General features: G+C 37.8%; 1 protein-coding gene across 2 annotated transcripts in view; it reads right to left on the bottom strand.

The window, feature by feature from the left end:
* The window catches only part of TMEM117 (transmembrane protein 117), a 489,337-nt gene that overhangs the window by 235,297 nt on the left and 228,675 nt on the right, over positions 1-25,365 (bottom strand). For both annotated transcript variants that reach the window (XM_043563444.1, XM_043563445.1), the window contains one exon: positions 1,904-2,003. In XM_043563444.1, coding sequence (XP_043419379.1) covers positions 1,904-2,003 — 100 coding nt within the window. The remainder of the gene's footprint in view (positions 1-1,903; positions 2,004-25,365) is intronic.

Genomic DNA, 25,365 nt, shown 5'->3' with positions numbered 1-25,365 from the left:
GTACTCTGAGATTCTCTTATAAACTTATAGGACCTAGAGCCTTTGAGCTACATACTATATTTAATTAATCCAATGGTTAAAAACAGAAGTTATTCATTTATCAATGGACACTTGGGTTACTTCCATTTCTTGGCTATTGTCAATAATGCTGCAATAAACAAAGAGGTGCATATGTCTTTTCCAACTAGTGTTTTTGTTTTTGGGGAGTGAAGAAGATGTAATACACACACACCTACACACACACACACACACACACAATGGACTATTACTCAGCCATAAAAAAAGAATGAAATCTTGTGATTTGCAAAAACATGGATGGACATAGAGGGTATAATACTAAGCAAAATAAGACAGAGCAAGAGAAATATCACCTGATTTCACTTATATGTGGAATTTAAGAAACAAAACAAACAAATAAAAAGAGACAAACAAACAACCAGACTCTTAAATACAGAGAACAAACTGAGGGTTGCTGGAGGGAGAGTGGGCAGGGGGATGGGATAAATCAGTGATGGGTATTTATGGAGGGTCCTTGTTGTGATGAGCACTGGGTGTTACATATAAGTAATGAATCACTAATTTCTACTCCTTAACCTAATATTACACTCACTATATGTTAAATAATTGGAATTTAAATAAAAACTTGAAACAAAACAAATAAACAAAAGAGGCAAAAAAAAAAACCACCCACATTCTTAAATACAGAGAACAAACTGGTGATTGCTAGAGGGGAGGTGGGTGGGGAATGGGTGAAATAGACAAGGGAGATTAAGAGTACATTTATCTTTTTTATTTAAGCATTTGTTTAATATATATTTTTGAGAGACAGAGAGAGAGAGCAAGCAAGCAGGGGAGGGGAGGGACAGAGGGAGAGGGAGATACAGAATCCGAAGCAGGCCCCAGGTTCTGAATGGTCAGCACATAGCCCGACGTGGGGCTCGAACTCACCAACCATGAGATCATGACCTGAGCCGAAATCAGACACTTAATCAACAAAGCCACCCAGGTGCCCCAATAGTATACACTTATCTTGCTGAGCACTGAGAAATGTAAAAATTGTAGAGTCATTATATCAGACACCTGAAACTAATATAATACCATACGTAAATTATACTTGAAAAAAAAATTAATGAAAACAAAAAGCAAAAAAAAAAAAAAAGACAGAAGTTACTCTCTTGACAGAGGAACTCAGCATGAAATATGGTTTGTCTATTTGTTGCAGGCTTATAATAAAAAATACTAATAATGCACCATTAAGTTAGTATGTTCAATGAAGAAAACAAATGTAGAAAACTATTTTAAAAGCCCTAGCTACCCTTGTGATGAGCATAGCATAACATACAGAGATGTTGATTCAGTACATTGTACAACTGAAACTAATGTAAATTAGGTGTCAACTATACTCATATAAAAACATTAAATAAAAGTAAAATAATATTGATACAATTATAAATATGTGCTATGAAGAAAATTTTAAATAAAAATAGTCATTAAGAATACTTCTTCTGAGACAGGCCAGACAACATTCACATGAAAACTGCACATGTCAAAAAAAAAACCAATCCTTTTTCGAAAGACACAATTTGACATGTGCAATAGGAAATAAAATTCTATTAATTTTATGAATGTGTGTATGTTTGTATGCCCCTACATATAGATAGATATGTATGTATGTTATAAATAAAAATTTCCTGGTGGACAGCCATCATTAATATTATAGTTGCATTAATTTTCCCCCTGAAGTAAACAAATACTACATATATCTAAATTTTCTGTATTCATGAATTTGTTTCACTCAAAAGAAGTAACTCTTGCTCTAAATCCATCAAAAGTGGTGTTTATCCAACATTATGAACATGTCTTCCATTTAATGTTTGAAATGGGTGAAGTTAAAATTTCTTACCATCCAAGCTGTGACAAAGTCCCCCATCCAGGTCCCTACTGCAGCTAATTTCATGAAACTTTCATTTCGGATGCCCATATAGTCTGTAATGATATATGCTCTGTGGAAACAAACACACAAGACATTGTCCAGACTGAGAGAGCTACATCGTCAAAGAATTCTGGTTCAGCAACACGCAAAGGGACTTCCCTCCCTTTCAACAAGATCTCCCGCTTTTGTCTCATCACATATGCTTACAGATCTGAAAGGCTCAGAAGAGCTCTGGGGGTGTCTGGGTCAGTTCCAATTAGATTTGAAGGCTGGCTGTGGCTATACCAATTACCACGTGCATTTCATTTTCAAGCTGTAAGACTGACAACAGCTTTTGGAAAATCAAACAGAGATACTCAGCAAAGGCATCATTTCATGCTCACTCAGGTATGAAGAGAGGGGAAACAATTCCTGAGTTAGAGTAACTTGAAAGGGAAGAGAAAAGCTCACTTTTCTTTCAGTTCTGTCAAGTCAGAACTATTGAAGACATACTGGGACTAGGCTTTACATAGAATATCATACCTGAACAATAGTCAAAAAAAGGTGCATTTGAGAAAAATTTTAATGCAATGAAGTAACGTAAAATTTGATTCAAATATATGTGGTTTAAATTATTACTTAAATAAATAACAATAACCAGAAGATTTTATTTCACCTCTTTTTGTGTCACAATTTCTTGTCCTTCCTATAACACTAATTCATGTTCTTTACAGCCCAAAGAGAGATTCAAAGGCATGGCTGATCATTAAATACAAGTAACAAGACTATACTTACTGCATGTAATTTCATTTCTCTCTTCTTATTTGATTTCAAGAAAATCTAAGTATTATTTTCCTATGGTACAATTTCTCCAGGAAAACTGGACACAGGGAGATCACTTAACTCACCCAATCAATACCACATAACTGATGAATGGTAATTAGGAATCAAATTTCCTTCTCTCCCTCTCTCTCTCTCTTTTTAAGTCTAAGGTTTTTTTTCGCTCAGATTTTTTTTACATTAAATTTTGTTTCTTTTCTTAAACATAAGAGTATTAGTTAACCTTGATTCTTCTTAAATGAACTTTAAAAGAAGATACAGTAGAAAATGATATGTTTGTTATTTAGTGAAACTATAAAGAAATACATTTTTGAAGTCACTGAGAGGTAAATCATCTCCAATTTAGTTTTTTTTCTGGAGTTATTTCAGATAGTTTTTTTATCCATAATATAAACAAATATTTAAATGGTTTTACTTAACAACAAAAATAAACTTATGAACTCTTAAAACAACTTTTTCCCACATGCTTCATTCACCTACCTTAGAAGATCTTTATAAAAATCTTAAGATCTCACCTCAAAATTCTGGGTCTCTATTCCATGGATTTCCATAATGGCCAAAGAAATCATAGCTATCATAAACTGCTTGCTTACAATATTCCAGAGATCACTATTTGCACTTTAACTACAGTGTCTCCAATACCTTCCAAGTCAGCGCAATGAAATGTATTATGATTCCTGTTTCACACATATGGAATTGAGGCTTCAAAGAGTTTTTGCAACTTTCTCAAGGTCAAGCATCTAGTAAATAGACAAGGTTTGAATCTAAATGATTGTCTCCCAAATGCAGGCACTTAACCACTATGCTGTATCTTCTTCCTATAAGGGTTAGTGAGATATAAAAAACACAAAGAACATCTATTCTGTTCCTCAGTATTTTAGAAGACATGAAGATCAAGACTTACATCCTTTGAGGATAATTCATAACAGAAGTCAAGAGCAGCATGCAGAGGCTGCAGCCCCCCAGAGTGACGATGAGTCTTGGATTCCCACCAAGTTCACCAAACTAAACAGCCTATGCATGAAAGCCCCCAAGTTAACTTGGACACCTTGGTCTTACTCTCCTCAGTATCACTATTACTGAACAGTTCTTGGGCAGTGAACTCAGTGTACTTTAGAGTATTAACTCTGATAACTGTCCAGCTCTTTCAGTGACATTTATTTCAAAGGATGTATTGAATGCCACATCCCTATCTGTTACTTTGCCAGTGAGTTCTAGAATACATTGAGCTAGGATGGAAATTTTGGGGTACATCCTTTGTGGTAATATAGGTATGTATAAGACAAGACAATCTCTTATTTCAGTATCTAAAAATAGGGATGAAATGAGGGCACCTGGGTGGCTCAATCGGTTAAGTGTCCAACTTCAACTCAGGTCATGATCTCACAGTTCATGAGTTTGAGCCTCTTATTGGGCTCTGCATCATAGCCTGCTTCAGAATCTCTGTCTCCCTGTCTCTCTGCCCAGCCCCTACTGGCAGAGTCTGTCTGTCTCTTTGTCTCTCTCTCTCTCTCTCTCAAAAATAAACACTTAAAAAATAAATAAATAAATAAGTAAAATTAGGTATAAGATAGATAAGCTTGCAAGAGATCAATGATCCAGCCAAGAACTACAAAAAATCTAAATAAAATATTGGCAGTCTCAGTGAGTTGGAGAGACAACATTAGAAACTTAAGGAGCCACGATCCTCATCTTGAAGGGGTCCAGAAGGAAGTATGATACACAGCTGGCTTTACTTTCAAGACATTTGTCAAATTATGAATTATGTTCGGGGGGAGGCTAAGAGACGAAGCAGAAAGTCTGTGAGAAGCACAGCAGAGCTTTGGCAATTTTACCACGTTAAGGAGACCATTGTACTTCAGATCCTGCCAGAAGGAAAGGACCAAGAGAACACACAGAGCAATGGAAGGCTAGAGAAAACCAGAGATGGATGGGTCCTTGATAAAACTGAATCAGTCCTTCCCCACTCCATTTCATGACTGGATTAAGGTGATGAGCTTCTATTCTACCCATCCAACAGAGGAAAGAGTGAACATTTTCTAGAAGAATAAAATATCATCTAGATCCTCTACGTGTTTTTATGTAGAACATCCATCAGACATTGAAATATTACTAAGATATCAAGAAACAGGGCCATACCACCAAAAATCAAGAGAAAAGCCATGTCTAAGACTTGATAACAACAGGGAGTTATTTTGGCTATTCTTTTCACCTTTATTCCCCAGCACTTAGAGCACTGCCTGCATATAATAAGTGATCAGTGAACATTTGCTTAGTGTATGAATTAATGAAGTGAATCAAGTTATTCATGTTTCTGCATGGCATGGGTAGATCTATGTATGTGAAACCCTAGAAACAGCAGTAAAGTGATATTTGAACTGTGGGCATGTGGTGAGTACTGAATACTATGGTAACAATGAAGATGAGATAGCACAATTTATGAAATAACTACTATATATATATATGTATATATATACATATGTACATATATATATAGGCTATATATACATATGTATATATATGTACATATATATATAGGCTATATAAAAGGTAGTAGGTAGTAGGTATTCTGGCTTTTGCTGCTTTAGAGAAATATACAGAAGAATTACAAATTTGCTGCCTGACATAAAAATTTGCAACTACTAGTTCATTGATCTGCATACCGTATAACAGTGATATTTCCTGTACTGGTTGCAAAGGACAGAGTGTGCTTATATTTATATAAGCAATGTTAGCCAGTTTGAATATCACATTGAACTCTAATAAAGTAAAGCTGTGAAGCTTCATACCTAATGTTTTAGGGAGTGATTCAGAATAAAATTCTATTTGCTAGGAGGCACCATTAACATTTTTAGTTTTGCTTGGAGTTGTAGCTAATTGTTTCAACTATTCCTACATCTTTTGTTTGTTTTGTTTTATACTTTAGCTAATTATTTCCACTGTGCATAGATCTAGAAAATCTTGCGGTTTGCCAGCCTTCCAGGTAAATATCAATAATATCTTTAAAATATCATTTCTTTAACAATTCTAAATTAATTTCTTTACAGGCTATAACTTCAGTTTTTATTTTTTCTTGAGATCTCAAGCCTAACTGTCAAATCCATAACAGGTGGGTGTTAACAGCAATATACAGGACCTTAGAAATGTTCATAATTATCATAATAGCCTGAAAAGCTATCAAGACTATTGTACCTAGTGAAAACTATGTACTAAATGGGCATAAACGAATCAGGCTCTAAATAGTCAATAAAACTATAATCTAGTAAATTGATCTTATAGGGGAGAGTCTTGATCACTAGCAACAAAAGTTCCAGTTCACTTCAGTCTATTACTTATATGTACATGAATATAGTCAATGCCAGGTGATTTAGGAGTTGAGTTTCTGAAAGTTTAACAGGAGGCAGTAAACATAGATCACCAAACCAATATGGATTCATGCTTCACTGAAGATCCATCTGTGGCCAGCTGGATTCATAATGTCACAGCTGTCTCTCCCAGCCATGTTTGGGCAACATAAACAAGATTGGGGGCTTCATACACAAGTAAATCATAGATAAGGAGTTGAGTTACATGAGTACAGTCCTGCATTAAACATAATGAAACTAAAGTGAAAATTCTAAGTATTCTTACAACGTTGGGGAGAAAATTTGTCACTATAAAGCACCGGGAGTTAAACCTAGATTTATTACGATTTAACCTTCTGTCAATCCTTTTGTGTTTGTAATGAAATGATTAACAGTCTTCAATCCAGTCTATTATCCAAATAACCACATTTTAGCATTTTTGCTTAAAATTCCTAGTTCTTGCTTATTGAAAGGCTTTGATGGAGCTCAGTACACATGTATAAACCTCTCAGGCAGGAACTAGGGTATAAACGTACAAAGCAAGATCCATTGGAAAGTCAAAATCCTACAGATAATTGTTAGGAGTAGCCTGGAATGATTAAATGTGCCTCTAGGCCTAAGAGTTCTTACAGATAAAATACCACCTCAAATTTCCCAACTTCAGCCATATATCCCCTCTAATTTTTATAAGGAAGACGTATATAAAAAGACTACAGATGGAGTTTTCATTGAACAAACTCAACCCTGAATGTGAATACATTCACCATACATCAACTATTCCTTTCATCCCTTGCTTTGCTTCAGCCCATTCAGTGAAATTCATCTGTATTAGATACAGAAACCTTAGTATGTCAGCAATTCCTCCCCTCTTTTACTCCTAACATTTGATTAATCACTAAGGTTACTTCTGAAAGGCTCACAAATCTATGCTCTTTTTCTGTCATCACTACTACCTACCAATGTCTCAATCCTGTTCATAAGCCCCTCTAATCTGAATTAAAGCAATAGCTTCCTTCTTCCCTGTGACTGTCTTCCTCTTATATTAGACTCACTATTACCACTACAATGACTTCTAGGGAAGTAATGCATAATACCACAGGAGAAGGTATCTTAGAACAAGAAAGTCCTAGGTTTGCAAACCACCTCCCACTCTATAATCTGGGACTAATGATCAACTCAACCCCTTATCTGTAGAGTTGGGATAAAAAAATAACTATTCCTCACAGGGATTTCTTGAGGATTAAGATTATTTCATTTCTGAAATAGGAAGGTAAAGCTTCGAACACAACAATTTCATAATAGGAGTGTAAAACATAGCAGACCTCTAGCCTACTGGCTCCCACTTTCTAAAATAATATAGTGGTTCCCACTGTCAAAGAGTAAAGCATGGATAAGAAGACTGTCCACTCTCTGCCAAGCTTTCCTTTCATTTGGACTCCTCTCCTTTCATCTCACAATCTCCTTTTATTATGCCCTCCACCTCACCATAAAATCAACCTCACCAAAAACCCCACTATTCTATAGTGCACCTTAGTATCTTTGTGTGCAATGCTCTCTTTGTCTGGAATGCCATCCCCTTTCTTCTGGTCTGAGATTACTAAAACTCAGCCTAGCCACTTAAGTCCCCCACCATTACCCCTGAAAGCTGTCCCTTCCCTGGTATTAAACATAACACTTGGAATATATTTCTCTTAAATAATTCTCCTAAAGTATTTTATTGATTTTCTCACACTGTCACTCTTTTCCACAAGACTTAGCTCATCAAAGAACATGTTTAATTTCCCCAAGCAGGTGAATTTTTTTGCCCAGTTTATACTATGATTTAGGGTGTAATAAATATTTAAATGAACTAAGTGGTCCATTGATTAATGTAAAATTACTTAGATCATCTAACACCAGAGTCAAACTAGGAAGAGGATAAACAGATAAAAAATTAAAAAAAGGATCTGCAATAATAGATAAACTAAAAAGAAACATCAAAGATGAGTAGGCCACATAATTATGATATTCTAACAAAGAACAGAATATCATTGTATCATTTATATTTCCCTTCTAGAATAACAAGTTAGAAGTAAAAATATAATCAAATCAAAAGGAAGAACATCTTTGACTTTCTGCAATTACATGTTGTAAATTATTTAATTTGAATGTAATTTAGTTGGGTTATAAAGAAAAAAATAAAATATAATAAAATCTCTGCACGATAGCTACAGAATCTTATTATTTAAAAGAATCTTTTTAAATTAAAAATAGAACTACCATATGATCTAGTAATTCCACTACTGGGTACTTATCCAAAGAATATGAAACCACTAATTCAAAAAATATATGTACTCCTATGTTTACTGCAACATTATTTACAGTAGCCAAATTATGAAAGCAGCCCAAGTGTCTATCAATAGATGAATGGATAAAGAGGATGTGGAATATTACTCAGCCATAAAAAGAATGAGATCTTGCCATTTGTAACATTGATGGATCTAGAGAGTATAATGCCAAGTGAAATAAATCAGAGAAAGACAAATACCATATGATTTCATTTATATGTAGAATTTAAAAAATAAATGAAAAAGAAAAAAAGAGAGAAACCAAAAACAAGACTTTTAAATATAGAGAACAGGGACACCTGGGTGGTTCAGTTGGTTAAGTGTCTGACTTTGGCTCAGGTCATGATCTCATGGTTTGTAGGTTCGAGCCCTATGTCGAGCTCTGTGCTAACAGCTCAGAGCCTGGAGCCTGCTTCAGATTCTGTCTCCCTCTCTCTCTGCCCCTCCCCCACTCGCACTATCTCTCTCCCTTCCTCCCTCCCTCCCCCCTTCTCTCTCTCAAAAATAAATAAACATTAAACAAAATTTTAATAAATAAATAAATACAGAGAACAAACTGATGGTTACCAGTAGGGAAGCAGGTAGGGAGGAGACACAAAATAGTTGAAGGGGACTAAGAATACACTTACCCATATTCAGGAAAGTCACAGGATATAAAATCAATGCACAGAAATCTGTTGCATTTCTATGCACCAAAAACGAAGCAGCAGAAAGAGAAATCAAGGAATTAGTCTCATTTACAGTTGACCAAAAGTCATTAGATACTTAAGAATAACCCTAACCAAAAGGCAAAAGATTTGTACTTTGAAAACTATAGAACACTTATGAAATAAATTGAAGAAGACACAAAGAAATGGAAAAACATTCCATGCTTGTGAATTGGAAGAACAAATGTTGTTAAAATGTTCACCCATAGCAATCTACACATTTAATGCAAACCCTATCAAAATTCCACCAGCATTTTTCACAGAGCTCGAACAAACAATCCTAGTTTATATGGAACCACAAAAGACCCCAAATAGCCAAAATAATCCTAAAAAAGAAAAACAAAGCTGGAAGCATCACAATTCAAGACTTCAAGCTGTATTACAAAGCTATAATAATCAAGACAGTATGGTACTGGCACAGAAACAGATATATAGATCAATGGAACAGAATAGAAAACCCAGAAATGGACCCACAGCTATATGGTCAACTCATGTTTGACAAAGAAGGAAAGAATATCCAATGGGAAAAAGTCTCTTCAACAAATGGTGTTGAGAAATTGGACGGTGACATGAAGCAGAATGAAACTCAACCGCTTTCTTACACCATACACAAAAAATAAATTCAAAATACATGAAAGACCTAAATGTGAGACAGGAAACTTCAAAATCCTGGAGCAAAATACAGGCAGCAACCTCTGTGGCAACTTGGCTACAGCAACTTCTTACTAGATATGTCTCTGGAGGCAAAGGAATCAAATAAAAAATAAATTATTGGGACTTTATCAAGATAAAAATCTTCTGCGCAGAGAAGGAAATAATCAGCAAAACTAAAAGGCAGCCTACAGAATGGAAGAAGATATTTTCAAATGACATTATCTGATAAAGGGTTGGTATGCAAAATCTATAAAGAACTTATCAAACTCAGCACCCAAAAAACAAATAATCCAGTTAAGAAATGGGCAGAAAACATAAATAGACATTTTTCCAGAGAAGACATCCAGATGGCTAACAGACGTATGAAAAGATGCTCAACAACATTCATCATCAGGAAAATACAAATCAAAACCACAACAAGATACTACCTTACACCTATCAGAATGGTAACATTAACACCACAGGAAACAACAGATATCGGGGAGGATGTGGAGAAAGGGGAACCCTCTTGCACTGTTGGTGGAAATACAAACTGATATAGCCACTGTGGAAAACAGTATGGAGGTTCCTCAAAAAGTTAAAAATAGAGCTACCCTATGACCCAGCAATTTCACCACTAGGTATTTACCCAAAGGAAACAAAAGTATTGCAAAGGGGCACATGCACCCCGATGCTTATGGTAGTATTATCAACAATAATCATATTATGGAAAGAGCCCAAAGGTCCATCAACTACTGAATAGATAAATAAGAGGTGGTATATTTATACAACAGAATGTCACTCGGCCATCAAAGAGAAAGAAGTCTTGCCATTTACAATGACAGGGATGGAGCTAGAGTGTATTATGCTAAGTGAAACAAGTCCGTCAGAGAAAGACAAATACAATATGATTCACTCATATGTGGAATTTAAGAAGCAAAACAGATGAACATATGAGAAAGGGAAAAAAGGGAAGCAAACAATAAGAGACTCTTAACTATAGAGAATAAACTGAGGGTTGCTGGATGTGGGGTGGCAGGACATAGGCTAAATGGGTGATAGGTATTAAGGAGGGCACTTGTGTTCAGCACAGGGTGTTATATGTAAGTGATAAATCACTAAATTCTACTTCCGAAACCAGTATTACACACTATATGTTAACTAACTAGAATTTAAATAAAAATTTCAAAAAATGAAGAGTACACTTATCATGGTAAGCACTGAGAAACATATAGAATTCTCAAATCACTGTATTATATACCTGAAGCAACACTGCACGTTAAGTATACTAAAATTAAAATTTTTAAAAATAATAATCATAAAGCCACAGGGATATAATTTACAGTATGGTAACTATAGTTAATGACATTGCATTGGATATTTGAAAGTTGCTAGGAGTGTAGATCTTAAAAATTCTCATCACCAAGAAAAAACCTGTAACTATGTATGGTGACAGATGTTAACAAAGCTTATTGTGGTGATCATTTCACAATATATATAAAAATCAAATCATTATTTTGTACACCTAAAACTAATATAGTGTTGTATATCAATTATAGCTCAATAAAAGTAAACAGATATATGGCAAAAAATGATAGGTAAATAAATAAAAGAATCCTTTTAAATGAGACTAGGTATCAAAATGAAACGTTGTGCACTGATTTGCTGGCACAAATCATACAAGAGCTATATAGTAAAATACATTTCTATTATTCATGTGGAAAAAGAAAGCAAATTTATTCCACTCACCTTCAAATGGATACTGCCGAACTACATGTCATTTGTTCTTTGAAATCAAAATTTAGGAGTTTACAAGGTTATAAAATAATAGTCTCAAAACTAATTTTAAGGTTACAGAATTGTTGTGGTTATACCCCAAGTTTCTGTCTTAGGTCACTTTTTCCCTCCTCTTCACAAACATTCCAGAAGTGGGCAATCGAATCGGATGCCCCAAATGGGCCTATCTTCTACTTCTAATGAATTAAACAGCCAAGACACTTCATGTGTCTTTTCTAAAGTCACTGGAAAAACAATAGAAAGAATAAAAACTTTAAGTCCTGAACTTTTTGCTAAGAGAGCTCCAGTAAATCCCCAAAGGAATCCAGAGAGTCACAAATTACTTAAAATTAATTTCATATTTAACTTGATCATGTTTTAATGTTAAATAACATTTCAGTGTGTTTATAACTATTCAGATAAAATATATCTTAATTGTAAAGTGAATTGCAGGCAGAACCAGAGTGGCATTAATTAATTTATCCTACATAATGATGCTTCCTTCCAAACTAATTAGAGAGGCATAAAATAACTTATAAATTCTGCTAAGATTCTGATGCTGCTCAAAGTAGAACAAAAAGCAAGTTCAATTTTAATGGGTGTTTTTCAGTGAAGGTAAGTGTTCAGGCTGTTAAAAGGTCAAAATAGATAAGAAATAATGGAATGGAAACACCAAGACATAAATACAATAATTAACTTTTGGCAGAAACTATAATTTTTCCACTGTATATAATAAAATAAAGAAACATGAAAAATGAGACTGTCCTTCTCCTGCCCACAAAATTTTCAAATTCAAAGCATAATTGCTTTGTGCTAGTATGATAATTATTCTTTTCCCTCTCCTCTCCTTCCCCACCCTCCCTTCTCCTCCTTCTCCTCCTCCTCCATCTTCTTTTGGCTATGAGTTCAATCACCTCTCATCCTCTTCCCCCGACTACCCAACACTATTTCCCAATCATCTATGCCCTATTCTTGTTGAAGATATTTTAGACTCCGATTATGGGAAGGGGGAGGGGGCCATTTTCTCAACCAAGAACCCTTCTCACAGCATGTGAATTTATGTGAGATAAGCATCTACCTTATTTCTTTTCATTGACTCATTAAACAAATAATTACTGATGCCTCACTCTATGCTAGACCATGGGCCTGATACTTAGAAACTCACATTTTTCCAAGGGAAAGGAAATAGCAACCCAGAGCTAAGTGGTCACTTCCTACATTATCTTCCAGTACTTCTTGCCTAATAATTTCTTCTGTCCTACAACTGCCCTTCCCCAATCAGGGTCCCAAGGGTAAATAAGAAGAAAGAAATCTTTATTCATGAGGTCGGATGAAAAAAAATGGCATGATTATTGGTGTCCACATTCTGCTCTGTGCACTGTGTAACTGGAGTCTCTAGCAAGAGAGAAGGGGGATTGAAAGAGACCAAGAATACAGGCAGCAGGCTGAGTCCTGCAAATGAGGAAAGACAAAAGACAGAAGAACACAGGAGAGGGTCTAATTCCATGGTCTTCTGGAGACCTGCTTCCTGTACTTTAGATTCCATGAGACACCCTCTGTTAATTTCTAATAATCACTGCCTCCCATCTTTGTTCCTAAGCTAGCTTGACAGACCTTCCACTCATTGCAATGAAAAGACTTGCAACCATTTGCCAAGAAAAAAATGTTAGAGCCTAACACTGTGCTTTTTAATATTTAGTTCAATTGTAACAATATGACAATCTTATAAATCCTTTTAGAAAGGGATGCCATTAAACTGGCTGAAAGAGAAGAGTCACCAGTGTGGTTGATAAACTGATGTTCATTTTCAAATGACTCCTAATAAGAACAAGGATAAATGCATTGTGCCCACTCTTTACCCCACTGCCTAAGACAATAGGGGGACTTCTGTTTAAATCTTAATGTACTATTCACATGCACAGAATTCACAAGTGTGCTAAAGTTCTGAACAGCCCCCCCCTCCCCAGTTAAAAACTAGGCATGCCTGCTCTAGATAAAACCAGTGTGTTAGAATGTGTCTCCTTTTTATGAGATATGGGGCACACTAAGAGAGTGTCAAATAAGTGACAATAAATGGAGTATCTGTGTGTTTAATAGATAAAAAGCTAGATAAAAAGGTTACATATCTTAGCTTGCTGGTCTAAAAGGAACCTGATTTTGAACTAAAAAGTGTTGACAAAAGACAAAACAAAGACAGATAAAGTGCCGCTTAGAGAGAGTGGAGGCTGCCCTTCTGACATATCAAAGATTTTTATAGGCTTGCTACAAAGTGTCAAGAGAAGGTAACAAAAAGATCAGATGAAGCAGACATCACTTAGTGTAGAATAGAGAGCTGGAGAGAGTTTCACAGGAGTTTGGGAGGGGGGCTCTGGAATTGAGTTTGCCAATGATATGAGTGACTTGGGGTAGCAGATTTCCGGGTGTGCGATTCTGTGAGGATGCAAAAGAGAGCACACACCTTTCACCCACAGCCATCTCTGCACTTAGACGCTCTGTGTAAGAGCCACGCCCCCGGGCATCTCTCTAGCCTGACAATGCTTAATGCCCTTCAAATTAGAAATGACATGATTCTTATTGCTCCATAAGTTTGTTCCGCAATTTTACTAATTATATAGCTTCATTTGATTTAACAATAAAGAATTTCATGCTTTGCTTTGCAATGTGTGATTCACAAGCTATATCACTCCAGCCAACGGTATGAAATAAAAAAGGAAATAAAGCCAAATTTCCACCCACCTTGTGAGCATTTCAAGCCCATCAAGTTCCTCCCAAATAATTCAGTGAGTTTTCAAAAAGTTTTATTTGTGCTGTTGAAGCTAGGACTTTCAGCTTCCACGGTGCTAGTTTCTAGCTAATACTGTCAAAGATGGTTCCAAACATATCCTTTCTTCCACTAACGCCCACTGAAGTCTCTGCTACAGCTACTCATGTTGTCAGTGTGGGAGCCAAGGACCCAAAATACTGGTGTGTGCCAATGACAAGGAAGATATCATTGCAAATTCTATTATTGTAACCTGTGTTCCTTTCACCAATTCTGAGCTCAATCACCAATATACTCACATTACCACACTACACCTGTGCCACCAGATGCCAATATCAACCATGCTGATTCCTGACCACTTCAAATACCCACAGAGATTATGGCCTCTTTCAGCTTTTACTGGCTTATATATAATAGCTTCATGCCTTTGGATTCAGATGGGGCCAGGAATAAAAGATATTGTGTTTTATCCACAATTCCTCCCATGTCAACACCTGCCCATTGTCCTTGACACAGATGTCCTTGCTTCAACTCTTATTTTCCAGGAGCTTCTTTCAGTGCCTTATGTAACAGCACTCCAGAGGCAGGGTCACAAGTAAACTTGGTGGAGTGAGAAGATAGGTGTTTGCTCTCCCAGATTTATAGGAATAAAAGAATAAATCTGCAGAATAGAAGAGATGACAGAAAATGAGAAATTTTAATAAAATTTTGGGAAGAAGATTAAGGAACTTATTCTGTAGGATTAAATCCTTCTGGGATGTGTATTAAAAAGGAAGCTAAATTCTGCCTCTGAACCTCAACAATACTCAAGAACAGGAGGCTCAGCATTTCTGAAGGTGAGACAGGGGAAGGATAGAACTGAAAAGAGAAGTTGGAAATCCTGAACGATAAGTAGTTCGACTACCAGGCACTCTCCCTCAGCCAATAAAACCAAGAAATGACTTTTACCCCACCTTGTGAGGATAGACATGAGCTATCTGGAGAAATTCAAGCAAAGAGTTAGACACTTTAGCTAAAATAGGAGCTGTAAAAATACAAGTTTGAATATAATATAATATAATATAATATAATATAATATAATATAATATAATATAATATAATATAATATATTTGTGAGTTCTATTACCCACAATGCTGTTCGTCTGGGTGGAGGAGATCTCAAAGACCAGCCCTGCCCTCCTCAAAAAGCTTATTAACGATTGAGGTCTCCCAGTGAAATATCCAAAAGCCCATTAGCCACTGCCTGCTGTGTCAAGAATGTCCTGTCGTAAGCTTGTCTGTGCACAGAGACTTTCTAATCACCTTTTAACTGCCCGCTTTTAAAAATAAAACAGATTTGAGACATTACCATATAGTTGAGAAGAATCGTCAAGAAGAAAAAAAAAAGATCAAATCTAAACAAAAATGAGGCACCCAGAGAAAATAGACAATGCAGAAAGCAGAAGAAAAATATGAGGACAGAATAAAGATATTTTTCATACCTGCAAAGTTAAAATTCAATTATATGCTATCTGTGAAATATATATATATATTTTAACCTTTAAGTTGCTTTATATATATATATATATATATATATATATATATATAAACCTAAAGTTTAAGGTTATATATATATATATAAACCTAAACTTTAACCTTTAAGTTGCTTTATATATATATATATATATATATATATATATATATAAACCTAAAGCAACTTAAAGGTTTAAAGTTAAAGAGTAAAGGGGTGCCTGGGTGGCTTAGTCGGTTAAATGTCTGCCCCTTGATTTCAGCTCAGGTCATGATTTCATGGGTTCCTGAGATTGAGCTCCACATCCGGCTCCATGCTGTCTGCTTGGGATTCTCTCTCTTCTCTCTCTCTGCCCCTCCCCCTGCTCTATCTCTCTCTCTCTCTCAAAATAGATAAACATTTTTTAAAAAGGAAGTAAAATACAAAAAAAATTAAGTTGAAAAAGATAGCATGCAAACAAAAATACAAAAGAAAACACAAAATACAAAAATACAAAAAGATATTTGGAATAACTGTGACTAAATCCAATTTTAAAGGCAAATTATACTATTATAGATTGAGATGGAATCTTACTAATAAAAAAGGTTCAGCGCATCAGGAAGGTATAATATAGAATTATACTCACAATATAGAATTTACTGACAGAGAGGTAGGAAAAATAGACAAGTTCACACAGGAAATAGGAGATATCAACATATTTCTCTCAGTAACCAATGAAACAATCCAAGAAAAACCACAAGAGAAGACATAGTGGATTTGAATGAATTAGCCAACTCTTTCTAATGGAAATACATAGAATGACTAACACCACAACTACAGAATACACATACTTTTAATGCCACAAAGCAAGTCTCAAAATATTGTTAAATGCCTTAATCAAATAGAGGATATTCTTTGACCATAATGTAACTACATTATAAGTCAATATAATGTAACTACATTATAAATCAACAATACAAAAATAACTTGACAATCCCCAGATCTTTGAAAACCAAGAAACACATGTCCAAAAATCACGTGTAAGTGAAAACAGAAATCTCAGTTGGAGAGAGAAAATATTTTAAACTGGATACTAATGGAAATATTGTGAGATACAACTAACACCATGCTTAAACTTTTAATTTTAACATATTGAAAAAAAAGAATGCTGAAAATTAAAGAAGAATCTTCCTCAAGAAATTAGAGAAAAAAAATAAAATAAGCCAAAAAGATAGAAGTAATTTAAATCTTTTAACGTGTCTTTATATTTGAGAGACAGAGAGAGAGAGAGGGCGAGTGGAGCAGGGGCATAGAGAGAGGGAGACACAGAATCCAAAGCAGGCTCCAGGCTCCGAGCTGTCAGCACAGAGCCCAACATGGGGCTCAAACTCAGTAACCGTGAGATCATGACATGAGCTGAATTTGGCCACTTAAGCGACTGAGCCACCCAGGCGCCCAAAGATAGAAATAATTTAAAAAATTAAATAGAATCTAATTAAACAAGTAGCAAGAAAAGAAAATGGAAACATACATACAGAGAGGATAAACAAAGTTGGTCCTGTGAAAAGACCTAAAACTGATCGCTCTCAGGCAAGACTGATGAAAATACAAAGAAGGCACACCCAATGTCAGAAACGAAAAAGGAGGGGCGCCTGGGTGGCGCAGTCGGTTGAGCGTCCGACTTCAGCCAGGTCACGATCTCGCGGTCTGTGAGTTTGAGCCCCACGTCGGGCTCTGGGCTGATGGCTCGGAGCCTGGAGCCTGTTTCCGATTCTGTGTCTCCCTCTCTCTCTGCTCCTCCCCCGTTCATGCTCTGTCTCTCTCTGTCCCAAAAATAAATAAACGTTGAAAAAAAAATTAAAAAAAAAAAGAAACGAAAAAGGAGCACTGCTACAGATTCTGCAGAGATTAAACAGATAATGAGAGTGCGTTTAAAGAAATTTAGATGAAAACAAAACATTTAAAAATTACCAGAATGTCCATAGGAATAAAAAGCACTAAAAAAAGATGTGTAACTATTGACAAAATTGAATTTATAATTAGAAACTTTCCCACAAGTAAATTCCAGGCCCGGATATATACATGGGGACCAAGAGAAATGTGAAGGAATGGTTACAGCATCATTATTTATAAAGCCTCAAACTGGACCCTGAATATCTATCAACAGAAGAAAAGATAAATACATCAGGACTTGGTCATACAATGGAGACTATTCAACAATGAAAACAAACCACTCTGATACAAAGCCCGGATGGATCTCAGAAACCATGACATAAAAGAAGGCGGATAAGAAAAAGCATAATCTATGATCACAAGTATGTAAAGCTCAGAAACAGCAAAACTAAACTATGGTAATTAGGGAGGTATTATAAGTAAGAAAGTGAACAGCATAAAAAAGCAAGATACTGGTTACTCTGGAGGGAGGGAGGGGCAGAGAGTTTATTATCAGGAAATATAGCCACAGAGCTTTGGGGACGCTGGCAGCGTTTTTTTGTTTAACATGAATTGTCATGGAGGGGGGAAAAATTCTTTTTAACGTTTATTTATTATTGAGAGAGAGAGAGAGACAGAGCATGAGCATGGGAGGGGCAGAGAGAGAGGGAAACACAGAATCTGAAGCAGGCTCCAGGCTCTGAATTATCAGCAAAGAGCCCAACATGGGGCTCAAACTCACAAACCGCAAGATCATGACCTGAGCTGAAGTCGGATGCTTAACCGACTGAGCCACACAGGTGCCCCTAAAAAATATTTTATAACAATTCAATTTTTTGCAATTTTTTTGCAATTATTTGCAATAATTAAGCTGTAAATATGTGTTCTATGTACTTTCGTGTAGGTATGTTATTTCCATACTTTTTAAAAGGACAAAAAATAATATTATTATAGAAGGGGCTTAAGAAATGGTACTACTACTGTTATTTTATAGGAGAAACATTGGGATAGCAAAAAAGTCTACATAGCTTTTGGGAGAAAATTATTTCTAACATGGATTAGAGGGTGCCATGGAGGAGAGGAACAGAAGACCCTCAGAGTGTGATCAGGCCTGCGTGTGTTACAGCAGTAAAATTAGTGATACGTCCTGGCTAGAACAAGAACGATGTAAAGGAATAATAAAAGAGGAAGCTGAAAATTAATGATGTAGTGAAGGGTACTGAGTGTCTACAATGTAATTTAGCCCTGTTTTAAAGCCTGTGGACAATTCACATTTGGAATTTAAACTGCTTCAGTTTCTTCTGTAAGGCACTGCATCTTTTACATCTTTACATATCTTTCTGCTTCTTAACTAATCATGCTTCTTGGTATCTCTTAATGGAAAAGTGATGAGACGGCTTTACCAAATGCAAGGACTACCATTTTTTACATACATAATGCCTGATAAGGTAGAGACTACATCAAGTACCATTTGAAAGACCCATAAAAATTTATATCCACTTCATTTATTTCAAAGAGTAAAGCAGAAAGTCACCCCAAAGCAGCTGTTCCCTTGGTTGTATAGAAGAATCACTTGGAGGTGCGCCTGGGTGTCTCAGTCAGTTGAGCATCTGACTTCGGTTCAGGTCATGATCTCACAGTTTGGGGGTTCAAGCCCCACATCAGGTTCTGTGATAACAGCTCAGTGCCTGGAGCCTGCTTTGGATTCTTTGTCTCCCTCTCTCTCTGCCCGTCCCCCACTTGCATTGTCTGTCTGTCTCTCTCAAAAATAAATAAACATTAAACAAATTTAAAAAAAAAAGAATCATTTGGGTAATTTCCCAGTAGCCCCTTGGTTGAAGATAAGAACACTTCTGGGGAAGGGGAGTAGGAAACATGTAATAAATTTCTGCGACTCTAGCAGAGCTCTCCAAGACTCTTGACATGCAGAGCTGGTCCTCAAGGAGGGGGAGTATGGAGGCTGGTCAGGAAGACCTGATGTAAGGCCCAGTGGTACAGAGTAATGATGAAGCCCCTCCAACAAAACCATGAGGACAGTGAGTGGCCAAGCAGCCAACTTAGGTCTATCCACTCAGCAGCATGGGTTAAAGGAGCTGTTTTCAGCACCCAGTACGAATGATGGGAGCTCTTCTGAACCCAGCCATTTTAGAGAAAGGACACCTAATGGCTATGCATGGGCTGGACCAGGGAGGGTACCAGTGCCAGGCAGACAGGCACCTGTGCAGGTGCAAGCTTCAACAGAGACACTGTGGCAGCAAGACACAAATGAGGTAGAAGAAGAACTAGATGGCACTAGCTTTCCCTACGGCAGCTACTTAAAATGAACCCCAGTGACCCCACATGAGTAAGTCACCAAATTTAATACCAATTGGGTGGGGGTGCCTGAGTGACCCCATTGGTTAAGCATCCAACTCTTGATTTCAGTTCAGGTCATGACCTCATGGTTTGTGAGTTTGATCCCCACATCAGGTTCTGCACTGATCTGCAAAGCTTGCTTAGAATTCACTCTCCCTCTCTGCCCCTGTTCCACTTGTGCACACACATGCAAGCACGTGCTTGCACTCTCTCTCTTTTCTCTCTCTCTCAAGATAAATAAATAAACATTTTTTAAGGGCACCTGGGTGGCTCAGTTGGTTTAGCGTCCGACTTTGGCTCGGGTCATGATATCATGGTTTGTGAGTTCAAGCCCCACGTCGGGCTCTGTGCTGACAGCTCAGGGCCTGGAGCCTGCTTCAGATTCTGTGGCTCCTTCTCTCTCTGCTCCTCCCCTGCTCACTCTCTGTCTCTCTCTCCTACAAAAATAAATAAACATTCAAAAAACTTAAAAAAAAAAAAGAAGAAAGCTAAATAAATAAATAAATAAATAAATAAAAAGACCAATTGGGTGGATAAAACTTCAAAAAGAAGGTCAGACTCCTTACTAATGAATATAGGTAGAGCCTCAAGCCATTAATAAGAAAGGTTAAAATAAACCAGCCCAAAGTTGAACTCTGAGTTTGTGAGGCATTCATGCCAACAACATATTATGCCAGAGATTTCTGCAGAATCAGCTTAAATTTGCTTGGTGTATATATCACCCCCTCCACCAACTCCACCAAATACTGACAGCATAGGCCCTGGGTAGAAATTAAAGGTCTGTTTGGGGCTTTCCCTTTAAGAGCTTCAAGTACAAGGCACATACCTAACCCTAAAAGAATAGCCATTTAAGACATCTCCCAGTCATCTGCCCCTTAACTCAAAGGACAGGGTGAGCTATTTATTCAATCTTTCAACAATATTGATTGAACACCTCCTCCATGCCAGGAACCGTGCTAGGTGCTGGGAATACAAAGATGAATAAGACCCAGTGATTACCATTTAGCAAATGAAAAAAGACACACAAACAAATCAACAGAGCCCTCCGGTGGAAAATGCTCTAAGGGAGAGGACAGGCAGAGATGAGAAGCCCAGGGTCTGGGAGCACAGCAGGCTTCACAGAGGAGGGCCAGAGGAGAGAAAACGTGTTTGAAGTAGAAGCAAACAGATGCACAAAGGCAAAGAGGGCTGAAGGCAGCAGGCAAGCGAGTTAAAGGGAGAAGGAAGGGCAGGAAGCAGTGGCTACATCAGGGAAGGCTTTGCACAGCCTTAACAAGGTTTGCTTTTTAAAACATCACTGAAATGGGAGCATTACAACGACAGACCCCAATCTCCTATCCCAACATCTTCCTGGATATTATCCCTGCGGTACCTTCAAAATGCTTTCCATTTAGGAGGCTGTATCAGTCAGGGTTCTCCAGAGAAACAGAACCAGTAGGAGATTATAGACATGGATAGATGATTGATAGATAGATAGATGATAGATGACAGGTAGATAGAAAGATGATAGATGACAGATGATTGATAGATGATAGATGACACAGGGAGAGACAGATGATAGATAGGTGACAGATAGATGGATAGATGACAGATGATTGATAGATGACAGATGCACATACATACACATACACACATACATATACACGTAAATGAAGAAATTTCTTTTGAGAAAGTGGTTTATCCAATTGTGGGGGCTGGCTAGTGTGCAAACTATAGGGAAGACTGGCAGGCTGGAATTTCTTGGGCAGGAGCTGATGCTGCAGTCTTCAGAAGAATGTTTTTCTTTTTTCAGTAAACCCATTTTTGCTCTTAAGGCTTTGATTGGATGGGGTCCACACACATTATCAACAGCAAGCTCCTTTTCTTAAAGTCAATTGATTTTAGATGTTAACCACATCTCATAAGACTTCACAGCAGCATCTAGACTGGTGTTTGATTAAACAGCTAGGTAGTAAAGCCCAGACACATAAAACCACCGAAGCCATACTCCTGACTTACATTTAAAGATATACTTGTTTTTACATCAAAAAATACAACTCTCATCAAAACCTAATATATTTAAAAGTCCCTATGATTCTGATTTTAGAATTTAACACAGAATTCCTGTAACAGTGCTCCATTTTCCCAAACACATGGACACACACACAGACGCATACACACACCATGCAAAATAGTACCTCATCAAATAGAGAGGAGGCTTCTCATCAATATTCTAATTCAGAGGTCAATACTGATTTGGCCATACCTTAATATTTTATAATTCAAACTATGGAACTTCATAGTATTTATGAAATTTTAGTTCTATTTCCATGAATCCCTACCTGTACTTTAATCTGCAACCAGATTTGTTTTGTTGAGTCAACGCAAGACTCTGTAAGCTCTCTTTTTCTTCTGGCTCCTTTCTGAAGTTCTTGCTTACACTAGAATTATTTTTGCTGTCAAACATCAACTTCCTGCTATTATTTTGACAGCCAAGTGTTAACAGGTAAATTATTCACATCCATGTCCAGCTGAAAAAGCATTCCTTTGAAACCCAAAGGTATTCACTTTTAACTCCTCTTGAATGCAGAGGTCATGGATAGATTGGGCATTTTTATCAAATGACCTAGTTTTTTTTTCATTAAAAATAGACTATCCCTCGAAGAGACCCCTTGCATATACAGGAACCAGCACACTGTGTTAAGCAATAATTAGCTTGTGGAAAACACTATAGAATGTTTAATAACATACAAAATCACCAGCAGCCAGAACCTTGAAGATCAGAAACCACTTTTGGAATCCTGATAGCTTCAGGGAATTACATAAACACAGGTAGAAGGATTTAAAATAGTATTTGATGCTGTGGTGTTCAGCAAATACTTGCTGAATCTGAGGAGAAAGGGAGAGAAATTCCACCTTCTGGAGGAACACAACCTTCTTAGCTAGATGTGTGAGGAAGAACTGGAAGGTGAAATCAAACCAAACTCAGTATTGTGCATACTCCTGCTCAATTTATTGACAGAAAACCATATTATTCATTACAAAGTTCAGGTTCACTCATACCCAAAAATGTACTTTTAGACATCCATAGAGTCCTTAATTGAAGTGACACATTACTTGTGAACAGGTGGTTTACAGGGCAGGAGCAAAGGATGGAGACACAACCCTGGACCTCTTAACGATGGTTGCCTGTACGTGTTCCAACAACCAGAAGCCAGGAGAGGGGCCTGAGCAGTCAGACTGTGAACTGAGATCCCAAATCTGAGACTCAGCAAGTAACGTTGGCCTATTTAGAGCTGCTCAGCCAACTGAAAAAAATCCAATCACCAAATCCAGGGAAGTGATTTAATAGAAACGTGGGCACCAGGGTACAAAATCAGACCATGTCCATAGGCAGGCACAAGGGAAGCTGGTAGCAACTCCTGAGCTAAAAAGCAGACCCTCTGGTTACATGCATAGTTAGCTTTTTATCCAGGTCCTGGAGCTGGAGCAAGAGCGTGCTAGTAGTGTTTAAAATGGGCAGAAGAGCACGCCTAAGGGATGCCTCTGGATACATATGAGTGTCTGAGCCTAGTGAAACTTAGCTGATTGTTATAGTCAAGGCATAAATGCACAGTGCAAGGAAAACCAGGTAGATAGGTTAAGTAATGTTTTATTTAACATTGCTTTAATGAGGTTTTCAGTGGCCTTCATTTGTCTAACAATCCACAAGCAAATCAGCAGCATTCAAAATACCAACAGAAGATAGCAAACAGGAAAATGAAATTTCTACTAATTTGAAGGTTTTGTTGTCTATTTAACCTAGTTGCCCCCTTTTTCCCCATCCTAATCTCTTCACAGCATGGCCCTACCTGCTCCAGGCACATACTTTCAAGGGCAGCAGGTAATGACACAGCAGCCATTCCAGGCCCCATGCCCTACCCCAATGCTCTGCGTTTTCTCTCTCCAAGCCCTCCAGTCCCCATTTTGTTGACTTTATGCCCGATTCTACCTCTTTGTCTAGACTGCTACTTCCTTAAATGGGTCTATCAGGATTTACATTTCCTCCTTCCCCAAGACACTGCTTCCCAGACTCCTCAGCTCCCTTAACCACTGCCCAAAGGTGAGCACACCCTGGCTATTCTCCACCCTGACACACATTCTACTCATTCTCAATCCCAGCTACATAGTAGATTCACCTGGGGAACTTTTAAGATACACCATTGCCTGGGCCCCTTCCCAACAGATGCTGACTTAATTAAGCTGACTTAATTAAGCTGTGGGGCATAGACATCAGTATTTTTTTTTTTAATTTTTGACAGAGAGAGAGCAGGAACAGGGGAGGGACAGAGTGAGAGGGAGTCACAGAATCCAAAGCAGGCTCCAGGCTCTGAGCTGTCAGTACAGAGCCCTATATGGGGCTCAAACTCATGAGGCGTGAGATCATGACCTGAGCCAAAGTCGGATGCTCAACCAACTGAGCTACCCAGGCGCCCCCCATTAGTATTCTTTTAAACTCCCTGCTGATGTTAACACACGGCCAGACTTAGAAAACACTTCTGTAGCTAAAGCTTCTGCACATTGCCCATTGTGTCTAGAAGGCAATTTGGGACAAGAGTTGCCACAAAGAGCCACAAAGGGTCTCAGAAGTCACCACAAAGGACCACCGAAAAGGAGAAGATGCTATAATAACCAGAATAGGAGGTGAATTTGGGGAGCGAGAAGCCGCGGAAGGTAGGGAACCGCTTTTGCAGGTGGAGAGAGGACGGAGACTGGGGAGGAGGGGGAGAATATGGGGAAAGCACCCCTCCCCAAAAGCAGTGGAGAGAAAGTGGAAAATTGGAAACAGTTGCAGGGACTAAACTAAAAAGGGAGAAAGGAGAAAGGAGAGGGTTTAAATTCCATTAAGACTGTAAACAAGGGGAGCACAAAGGCCGCAACCCCGCAGCTCAATACCTGGTGGTGCTCTGGTGGGAAGGGCGGATCCCCAGGAACAGAGTGGGGTCCGGGAGGTTCTCGGGCCACACGGAGAAAAGCGGTTCCACTGCTAGAAGGACAATTGGTAGAGGCTGTTGAAGCCACCTGGTCCCAGCAGACCCCAGAGAACCGCCACATTCGCTGGTGCTGGAACAAGGTCGTTAAGGGTGAAGCCTGGTGCCAGATGTGTGTTGTGGTTTTCCATAATCCCTGAAACGCTGCTGCTACACTATCTCGCGAACTTTTTCTGGGGCGGGCTGGCACCTGGCTGCAGTCTCCGGCACCGGCAGCAGTAGGGGCCAGCAGGCGTTCCTGGGTGCAGCCGACATTCGGCCATTGTTCATTTGGCCATTG

Source organism: Prionailurus bengalensis, chromosome B4, assembly GCF_016509475.1.
Source record: "Prionailurus bengalensis isolate Pbe53 chromosome B4, Fcat_Pben_1.1_paternal_pri, whole genome shotgun sequence".
Classification (NCBI taxonomy): domain Eukaryota; kingdom Metazoa; phylum Chordata; class Mammalia; order Carnivora; family Felidae; genus Prionailurus; species Prionailurus bengalensis.
This window is presented reverse-complemented; position numbering and strand designations above follow the sequence as displayed.